The sequence below is a fragment of the Heptranchias perlo genome, chromosome 13 (genome assembly GCF_035084215.1).
Source record: "Heptranchias perlo isolate sHepPer1 chromosome 13, sHepPer1.hap1, whole genome shotgun sequence".
NCBI lineage: Eukaryota > Metazoa > Chordata > Chondrichthyes > Hexanchiformes > Hexanchidae > Heptranchias > Heptranchias perlo.
The window spans coordinates 30,167,678-30,178,622 of NC_090337.1; the positions used below are offsets into that span (position 1 = coordinate 30,167,678).

Genomic DNA, 10,945 nt, shown 5'->3' on the forward strand with positions numbered 1-10,945 from the left:
AAATTTTACTTATGATCTCTTGTACATGTTCAAAGAAATTTGAGATAACTATACTCAAGTTAGATCATTCGTTTACATCTACAGTATTGATCTTAAACAGCAATGCTCTGTGTATAAAATCAGAAGGGAAATTATTCTGTTATATATATTCCATTTTTAAAGTAACTAACATCAGTACTGTATTTTAAAATGACCCCAGCTAATTACAATGTTGTAATCACTGATCACGTGTTGATCATTTTTTAAAAAAAATGGTGCATGAATTAGAGGTTATGGACGAAATTGCTTTCACTGTAAAACACTGGCTTCCTCATAGCAATTTAAGAATGTTTCCTTTCATTCAGCAGCTTGTGATTGTGAAGAATAGTCTTTTACGGCATGGTTTCTTTGTATCTGTTAACAGAATGAGCAAATGTGTTCTTGAGAGATTACCATTGTGTCTCGAGGCCTTTGGTCGCACAGAGAATGATGGAGTTTGGCATTGTTTCATTTCGATGTGCTGTTTGAAAGCCACAGTTACCCTTGTAAATCAGAACGGCTAGTCTTAAAACACATTTCTTTTGAAAATTGACGAGTGTGGTTGAATTTCCAATTTTTAAACTTGTTTTTGACTTTTTTTCCCCACACTATTTCCTCTAAGGGAGTGGCTAAACAGCCTGTGAACTTGTTCAACTCACTGATCCAACCATCTCTCCTTGCTTTTGTCAATGGTTTCTTATGTATACTTTTCTAATACTTATGAGATTAAACATGAATTGATAAAATTGAAAGTAATTTTAAAATTCATTTGGTGAGCATGAAGAATTTTTCACATTTACAATTAACATGCACGTTTATTTTCTGAAATCTATATTTGGTGATTGGTTGTTAGATGACGGGGAATCACAAAGGGAGCCGTATTGCACCAGTAACAGGAAAACAGCAACATGGTTGAATAATGTCTAGTTGCCAGGGAAATGCTGCTATAAACTGTAATGGTCACTGAAGTTTTGTGATATTATTACTGTTGGAAATAGGATTTTACCGTAGATGTGAATAGGAGAGTTTGAAGAACTGGAGGATATTTTTTATGCTGTAATATCAATAAGCTGTAACTTCCTAAAATTGAATCACTTCATCACCCCCCCCCCCCCCCCCCCAGTAGTGTAACCAGTACTCATTCAGAAAAGAGTCAGCTTTATGTTATTAGTATCATTGTCTAATCAGTAGATTGAGAAGTTTGTTGCTTTACCTGATGCCATTGTCTGATTTTTCTGAGTTGTAAGCCAACCTTTCACGTTTATATTGAACTGCATACATATGTGATTAAGTTTCCTACTGCGAATCACTGGATCAGTCGATGTTTATCATGTCCTCTGGAACTTTAACTGGTAACTGAGATTGGTGCAGAACAGTTCACGCTGGTCATAATTTAAGATTATCTGATATGTAGTAAATTAGTTGCAGTTGCCAAGTGAATTTGCGTTTCCCCCACCCCCCACCCCCCTTATCCTACTCCATTTGTACAGGTGAGAATTAGATAGCATCAGCACACATGGTTACATGCCATTGTGGTCTCTCCATTGCCATGTCTTTCCAATCAGTGGGGACATCACATAGCTTCAGCTTGTTTTTCAATGTGTCTTTGTACTATTTCTGACTACCATTTGAACATTGTATAAATTTATAATTCACAAACATACAAAAATGACAGGCAGGAAAGGACCAGCTGGTTCATCAAGCCTGCCCCACACCATGATGGCCGGACCATCATGGCTAAACATTTCTTGTTCGACTTTGCACCCACTCCCGCAGCCATGTAATCTCCTGGGAGAGGTAAAAAACAGGGAAAACCCAGGGCTAATAAGGAAAAAAAATACTCTAAAATTCCTCTCCAACCCCCTCAGGTGATCGACACTATTCCAGGAAATCGCATGGCAGTGTTACCTATAAAGACACTTACCTTCTATACGATGTGACCTCTGCCCCAGTCAGGAACTGGTTCAGCTCCCTCTTGAAGGCATGCAGAGAGTCAGCACCTACCACACCAGCTGGCAATTTATTCCAGAGGCTCACAATTCTCTGGGAAAAGAAGAACTGCCTAACATCCAGTCTATTCCTACTCTTACATAGTTTAAACTCATGTCCCCTGGTCCTCTCCAACTTGTTAAACTGGAATAATCTAACAATAGGGATGCTATCCAGCCTTTTAATTATTTTATCGACCGTTATCAGGTCACCTCTAAGTCTACGCTGCTCTAAAGTAAATAGACCATGGTCCTTGAGCCTATCTGAGTAGCTGGTTTAAGCTAGGAATCATTCTTCTAGCTGTCCTCTGGACCTTTTCCAAAGCCGCTATATCATCCACCATGTGGGGGGACCAAAACTCCAGATGTGGTCTGACCCATGACCTGTATAGTGTCAAAATGGTGTCCTTTGATTTATACTGTGTGGGTTATATTAAACGCAATCAAAATCCTGGAACTCCCTACCTAACAGCACTGTGGGAGTACCTTCGCTGCACGGACTGCAGTGGTTCAAGAAGGCGGCTCACCTCCACCTTCTTGAGGACAATTAGGGATAGACAAATGATGGCCTTGCTAGCAACGCCCACGTCCCATGAATGAATTAAAAAAAACCCTTGTTAGCTTTAGCTACATTCTCTCTACATTGGTCATGAATGTGTTCCGTATCTGAATTTTTGCTTCTCTTTACTGATGCCCTAAAGAGCGAAGTTATCTTGTTGTTTGTCTGTCTGTCCTGTAAATGTCATGATTGTGTTTATATATGATTTGCTGGTCAAGTCAAAGTGAAATGAGTTGTCTTTATTTTGACTATTCCTAATAGGTTCTAACAGTTTTTAGTTGTGTCTTTTTGTGGAATTTGTATGTTTTCTGATGCCTACCTTTGGGATATTTCTCGTAAATTCAATGCTACGAATGAACACGCAAAATTCTATCGAAGTCTGTAAACAAATTTCAGGGCTCCATATTTACTTGCAGTTGCATTCAAACTATGTAATTCTGAGCATTTAAATCCTGAATATCAGTGTTTTTGTTAAAATTGTTTCAAGAATTGCTCATCTACTGAAACCCTCATCCATGCCTTTGTTACCTCTAGACTTTGCTATTCCAAAGCTCCCCTGGCTGGCCTCCCAGCTTCCACCTCCATAAACTTGAGCTCATCTAAAACTCTGCTGCCCATATCCTAACTTGCACCAAATCCTGTTCACCCATCACCCCTGTGGTTGCTGACCTACATTTGCTCCCGGTCCGGGAACGCCTCGGTTTTAAAATTCTAATCCTTGTTTACAAATTCCTCCATTGCTTTACCCCTTCATATCTCTAACCTCCAGCCCGACAACCCTCCAAGATCTTTATGCGCCTCCAATTCTTGCTTCTTGTGGCATCCCTGATTTTAATCGCTCCACCATTGGTGGCCATGCCTTCAGCTGCCTAGGCCCTTAGCTCTGGAATTCCCTCCCTAAATCTGTCCGTCTCTCTACACCTCTTCTCCTTTTAAGACGCTCCTTAAAACCTACTTCTTTGACCAAGCTTTTGGTCACCTGCCCTAATATCTCCTTAAGTGACTCGGTGTAACATTTTGTTTAACATGTGAAGCACCTTGGGATGTTTTACTATGTTAAAGATGCTATATAAATGTAAGTTGTTGTTCAATTTACTTATGACGTGTTCTGAAAGGATAAACGCGTCATAACCTGTCATTTCTCTTTACAGATGCTAATTTGCTGTGTATTTATAGTATTTTACTAATTTCAGATTTCCATCAGTTTTTCCATTTTACTATAAAGTGTTGTAAGTTGTCATAAAGTGAAATGCGAAAGTCTAAGTGCCAATCAGTTTATGTCTGGTTCTGCATTTGTCCCAATGTCCAGATGAGGCATACATATCCTTGGTTTATAGAGAGAAGCTGCTGAGAGATTTTGTTTTTATATTAAAGGATTGAAACTTTCCTGGCAAGTGCAGTGCTCATTTGTCTAAACTTCTGCAAAGTTTGTGGTGCACTCAGTTTGAAAAATTATTCTTTTTTTTGTTGGGGTGTATAGATCTTAAAGGGCCAGTGATGAAGCTAATACGATTGCTTCTCTATAGACATGGACTTCATTTGAAAAAAGCCCCTTTAATGTTCTAGGTTCCACAATGCACCAATCAATGGCTGAGGGGACAGAAGATGCTTTTTTAGTCGCTTTTGTGTTGCTTTTGAGCTCACTGTTCTAGAGAACAAGAGCAGGTCAGATGGACTCCCTTTCTCTGGAGAAAGATAATCTTTCATATGGTATTTGCTGAAAAAACATAGCTTCTTATAATGATGCATAATCCTAAACCTTTCAATTTTTTTCTTTGAAGAAAGCAAGAAGCAGTTTGAGATGAAGAGAAAAATGCATTATAATGAAGGCATGAATATCAAATTAGCAAGACAGTTAATAGCCAAGGAAGTAGAAGATGCTGAAGATGACATGAAAGGAGCTCGAGACCTAGAAGAGGACTGCGACGATGGTAACCAGTGAAACAAACATGATTTTAAGAGTTCATACAAACACAACCTATGCTTGCCATAGGTTTCAAGATTGGAAGTGATCAGAATAAATTTTACATATTTTATTACCTGGCATTAGCAAATTGCTTACCTGTAAGGAACTTTTACAACAAAAATAGAGCACTGAGGCTTTTGAGGCACTGCATTTGTACACAAAATATATTATTTGTATCAGCTATGGAAGGAAAGTGATTTGGGACAAATCTGATTATACCTCAGTTTGTAGAATTCACAATAGTTTCACAGATCACAAACTGAAAATTTACTCTGATCCCTTCTTGGGAAGCATAGGTTGTTCAAATGTTAGTGATGTAAAGTCATCACATTTTGGCATTCCATAAAAACCTGCCAATTTTTGTAAGCGTTGATGAACTGTTCTTGAGCAACACTTAGCATTAAAAAAAATTTCCATTCACCTGCACAAAAAGAGCACTCGTGCTGAGCAGGTGAAGGATCAGGACTGCAAGCATTTTAACTAAAAATTGTTCAGGGTTGTCCTCTGGAATTTGGTGAATTATAATGCTGGAGCTCAGTCCAAAGTTTCAAGCCTTGACTGTTTCAATATTGCATAATGGTTACATCGTTGCCTCCTCCTTCCACCATTATTGCTCACTCTAACTTAAAAATTGTGCCAAATATTGGACTGCAATTAATCTGACAATTCTAACATCAAGTTGTGGACACGCCAGAACTTCTTCCATCTAACATTGGCAAGGCTGAAGCCATCGTACTCTGCTCCCTCCAGAAATTCCACAGCCGAGCCCCCTGATGCTCTCCTACTCCTTGGCTGCTTGCTCTAGCTCAGTCACATGGAATCAACTTTGATTTCTGTTTAGCTCTGAACCATAACACCATATCCTATCCATCACCAAGACCATCTCTGAAAATTCATCACTTTCACCCTTTTATCTCTCCATCGCTGCTGAAACCATGATCACCTCTCACCTTCAGGTTCATCTTCTCTAATGTTGTCCTCACTTGAGGCTTGCAGATAATCCAACTTGTCTAAAACTCTGTTGCCTGCATCCTATCCTGTATTAAGTTCTGCTTGATTTCTGGCAGCAACCTTCATTGGCTCCCTGTCCCCCTTGTATTGATTTGCAATTCCTTATCCTCACTTAGTCTTGCTCCAGCTTACCTCCAATCTGCTGACTGGTTTCCTGTCCATACTCTCCTTCAGCTATTTTGGCTCTATACTGTAGCTTCATTCCTAAATCTCTATGATCTACCTTTATCCCCACCTTTTCAATCACTCTCTTCTACCCTCACCTGCTGCTCTTCTGTTAGGTACCTTGGAATGTTTACTATGATAATGATCTGGTGCAAGACCTAGAGCTGTATGTGATTACAAAATCTTGAATAAAAATTGAACATTGTTGATGGGTGGGAACATAGAGGAACTAGGAGTAGGTTAATGAAATGATGCACCTCTGCACTCTGACCAGCCTTTGAAGACCATAAGAAATAGGAGCAGGAGTAGGCCATCCAGCCCCTCGAACCTGCTCTGCCATTCAACAAGATCATGGCTGATCTTCTACCTCAACGCCATTTTCCTGCACCATCCCCATATCCCTTGATGCCTTTAATATCTAGAAATCTATCGATCTCAGTTTTGTCTTTGCTTCATGGATACCAACAACATAATTACAAACCGTAAACTATAAATGGTGCACAACGTCCAAGCCAGTTAAAACGAGCTTAGATCAATGATAAGGCTTAACCAACTCCCCAAACCATGAAATGCTATCCCAAGCTGCTAGTTTGTCTGCAGTAACCTGTTATCTTCCACTTGTCAGATTCTAATTGCACTGTGCAAATTGTGAAATCTAACTTCAAAAAAAAATGTTTGGTCTGTTAGTTGAAGCCAATAAGGGGTAGTTCTTAAAGGTACAGTCCTATAGAAATGACCAACTGTAAGTAAAAAGTGACCAGTGTGTATAAACTAAGTACATACAGTACCTAATAACTATTGGACAAAACAAGGTTTCCAAAATAAATTACCCTAATTTAGTTTATTGCTGGTTTAATTGTGGGTTAGGGCGAATTACTAAGACAAATTTGCTTAGTACTGTTCTTCAAAAATATTAATTTTCTGACTTTTGTGTTTTCTTTCGCACCAGATACAGATGAGGAACTTTCTGAAAATGAGGATCCAGATTCATAGAGCAAAGCCATTTTTTAAACCTGGCATAAAAATATCCCAGCTAACAGTGTTTGCCATCAATGGGTTTTAAATCCTGATTGAAGAGCTGAGGTGTTTCATTGACCATCCAACTTGCATTCAGAAAAGTGTAGTTCCACCTGTGCACTCAGAATTTTGCAGTGGGTGTATTTCTACAGTAATGTAAATAAAATCCCCTTGAGAGGTGGGCAGGAGGTGCCTGTCTGCCTGTGTTTTTGTGCTTGCGCTGGGTTGAATCACTGAAAAAAACACTTGTTTCCTGGAAACAGAAGCAGCACAGAATTCATTGACTAGTACGTAACACAGAATATTTTCTAGCAGCTCTCTACCTGTTGATCAGCTTGTGGTACTTTCATATCTGCATGATACTTGTGTGCATGGTGCTTAGTTCACATCAATACACTTGTGCAGTTTATCTTTTGCAGCAGTACTCTTATTTTTCTCATATGGTGTTTGGCACCGTAACCAGTTTTAGTTCACTTCTTATTTTTGAATTCAAGGAGTTTGCCTTCAGAAAGTGCTCAAAATGGAAGTCCTGATAGGTGATTTGCTAACACAAAAAATGGAACCTTATTGCCCTTGAAATAATTTCAGTGCTGCTGATGGTGTAAGTTAACACAATTTATAGTTGTGTTGATGTTAACAAGTATCACTTAAAGATACTGTAGCCCTGTTTTTAAGGAATCCTAAAAAAATTCAAATTGCATATGTAAAAACATCTGTTTAACAAGTGCCACCATTGACTAGACCTTACCTGTAATTTATTTTGGGTAAGGAAAAAGTCCCAATAAAGTTGTATGAATCAGTAGTTGGTGTAATATACAGCTTTACATAGGGCAATGAAAAGGATAATGTCTTTTCATATTTTTGAATTAAGTGGTAGTATAGTTCTCAGTGAAGATGTTTGTGTATTCACAAATTCAGATTTAAGAAACTCATCGTAACTGGCGAGTGGATTTAAGTGGCACGTGGCTGTAAAGCCCAAGACTACTAAATTGGGAAGCAAGCCATTTCTATAATTGAAACTAGACCTTTTTTGTTCCATGGTTCAAAGACTAGTTTTCTCTGGAATATTTTGTCTGTGGTCCATAGATGGAACATGTCATTGAAGTGAATTTATTTAAAGACCTGCACACTCCCTGAACGTTAGTAAGTGACTCATAACGTTTAACAAATCACAGTTGTCTTGCAATGTTTCATCTAATCATATTTGTGTTTACTGTATCTAATTCCAGCCATGACAACACTGGCTTCTATGGCCTTAATGCAGTATTGTGCTAACTTCAATATAAGAAAACTACGTATTGTGTGAATGGAGAGACAAATAAAAGGTGTACAGTCACTTTATTGTGTACATGCACTGAAGGTTTTATTGTCTGGTTTACTTGAGAATGATGGGGCTATTATCCCTTTCCACATTGCACTCCCTGCAGTTCAGTGTACATGATTATAAAAAAAGTGAAGTAGTAAACTACTTTTCAATGTGTATGTTATAATTGGATAAAAACTTTTTTATGTAAAGCTTAATTCTGAGCTTAATGTTGGGTCAACAGAAAAATAGCCTGTTACGAAATGATAGGATTACTAAATTGGGAAGTGCATCAAACTTTGGTTAATACTTAAATGTAAATTATCAAGTGAAAATTGTATGCAAAAATGTCGACAATGTCTATAAAACTATTCAAGGAAGTTTGGTTACTAAGTTACAATAAGGATATCACTTGGTTCAAATTATTTACAAAAGGCTCCAAATTTTATCCCCACGCTGATTTTTTTCATATAGGAATAGTTCTGCGTTTTGGTGACTTCCATGGTTTCATTGTAAAAGGTGGCAGTATCATCAGAAATAACACCATTTGTACATATTTTTTTAATGTACATTAGTTTTCAAGTTATTTTAATAGCAGACCATAAGATCAAGATCCTTGTGCAGATTTGATTTTGATAAGGCAGTGTAACGGGAAGAAACATTGCGTGATTAACAGTGAGGATAAATTGTAGATGTATTATCATCTTGGCTATTTTAATGCATTATTTACACTTTTTATATAAAATGTACTGCACTGTTTCATTCAAAGAAATGATCATTAAATTATATCAGACAAGTTAGGGTAGATTTTAACTTTGTGCACTAGTGTAAAATAGCTGATAGCGAATCAGCAGCCCATATTACATATCCCATTTCCATTGACTTCAATGGAAATAAACATTGGGAGAGATGTAGAACGGGCTGCCAGTTCGCTATCACCTATTATAATATTACATAAAGTCAAAATCTATCCCAATTTGTCTGAAAAGGGTACATTTTGACATTTAATATTTTCCCTCATACTTTTAAGATTGAGAAACTATATAAAGTGTTATACATTTGGTTGTTTAACGGACGCATATACATTTTACATTTTTAGACATTTTTAGAAATTCTTCTTGATCCTTCTCTTTAGCCTCCTCTCTAAAGTACACTGATTCCTGCTATATGTACTCAAACTATTGCTTATTTTGTATTTTTATATGACAATGTATTTGCACAACATTCTGTTCAAGACCATGGATCTTTCTTTGTATTGCCAAAATCCTGGTATCAAATGGTCTTATGAAAACAAACTAATGGAAAAAATGGAACTAGAGTAAAACTAATTGAAGAGATCGCTGAAATGTTAAACTAAGAAAGCAAACTCTGAATTAGCCAACTAATGAAATACATGTCCAGAGTTGTTTTGGAATTTTTATAGCAACAAAATAATACAAAAAGAGTATAATAGATTTCAGGCTTAGTGCCCATGGCTCTTTGGATCTATTGTCTGTAAGAGGTTACTGACAGGTATTGCATGGGGAGATTATTTATGATGAGTGCCACTTAGTTTTACTTAATGAAATTTAGTTGTACACTTGCAACAAAAGAGGCAGTACTGCTGTGTAATTCTCCACAAGTACAACTTTTACTAATGTATTTGTGTTTGAATTGAATGTATTGAAATAAAGTTGCTGATAATTTGATAAATTATCTTACCTTTTGCTACTCAAACAGGGTTGAGTATCTATGCAACAATGAGCAATAAATTATTTTCTTCACTAGACAGCTAAAATGAAATCAACCTTGACATCAGACAGAGACTTGACCATGACCTGGGTCACTGGAACTCAAAAGTCTTCCCATGCCTATAACGTGGCCTTGCATTCAACAGTGGGGGCGCAGGATTGAGGTGAATGCAAATGTGATGTCATTACTGAACAGACCGAGGACCCTCTTTTTCAAAATCTCATGATCATAACTGTTAGAGAATTGAGGCTTGGAGCTCAATGTTCGTATTTTCCATCCCTCAAGCAGCTGAATCGGATATTTTTTAATTGTTTTTTGTTTTGCCACTTGATTTAACCTGAACTTTTGTTTTAGTTGTAATTGGTCTTTGTCTACAACATAGAATTGTTACAGCAAGGAAGGAGGCCATTCGGCCCTTTGAGTCCATGCTGGCTCTCTGCAAGAGCATTGCAGTTAGTCCTACTCCCCTGCCCTTTCCCTGTAGCCCTGCAAATTTTTTCCCTTCAAGTACTTATCCAATTCCCTTTTGAAAGCGATGATTGAATCTGTCTGCACCACCCCCTCAGGCAGTGCATTCCAGATCATAACCATTCGTGTTTTTAAAAAAAAGTTTTTCCTCATGTCACCTTTGGTTCTTTTGCCAATCACCTTAAGTCTATGTCCTCTGGTCCTTGACCTTTCTGCCAATAGGAACAGTTTCTCTCTATGTAGTTTATCTCAACCCTTCATGATTTTGAATACTTCTTTCAAATCTCCTCTTAACCTTCTCTGTTCTAAGGACAACAACTCCAGCTTCTCCAGTCTATCCATGAAACTGAAGTCCTTCATCCTTGGAACCGTTCTAGTAAATCTCTTCTGTACCCTCTCTAAGGCCTTCACCACCTTCCTAAAGTGCACTGCCCAGAATTGGACACAATACTCCAGCTGTGGCCGAACTGGTTTTATAAAGGTTCATCATAACTTCCTTGCTTTTGTACATTATGCCTCTATTTATAAAGCCCAGCATCCCGTATGTTTTTTTAACCGCTTTCTCAATCTGCCCTGCCATCTTCAATGATTTGTGTTCATATACCCCCCGGTCTCTCCGTTCCTGCACCCCTTTTAGAATTGTGACCTATTGTTTATATTGCCTCTCCTCGGTCTTCCTACCAAAATTCATCATTTTGCACTTCTCTGCTTTAAATTTC

General features: G+C 37.9%; 1 protein-coding gene across 1 annotated transcript in view; it reads left to right on the forward strand.

Annotated features, from left to right (window-relative positions):
• The window catches only part of ppp1r2 (protein phosphatase 1, regulatory (inhibitor) subunit 2), a 35,353-nt gene extending 27,270 nt beyond the window's left edge, over positions 1-8,083 (forward strand). Inside the window, exons 5-6 of the mRNA XM_067995263.1 lie at positions 4,347-4,496; positions 6,657-8,083. Of these exons, the coding sequence (XP_067851364.1) occupies positions 4,347-4,496; positions 6,657-6,700 (194 nt within the window). The 3' untranslated portion in view covers positions 6,701-8,083. The remainder of the gene's footprint in view (positions 1-4,346; positions 4,497-6,656) is intronic.
• Positions 8,084-10,945: the final 2,862 nt, after the last annotated feature.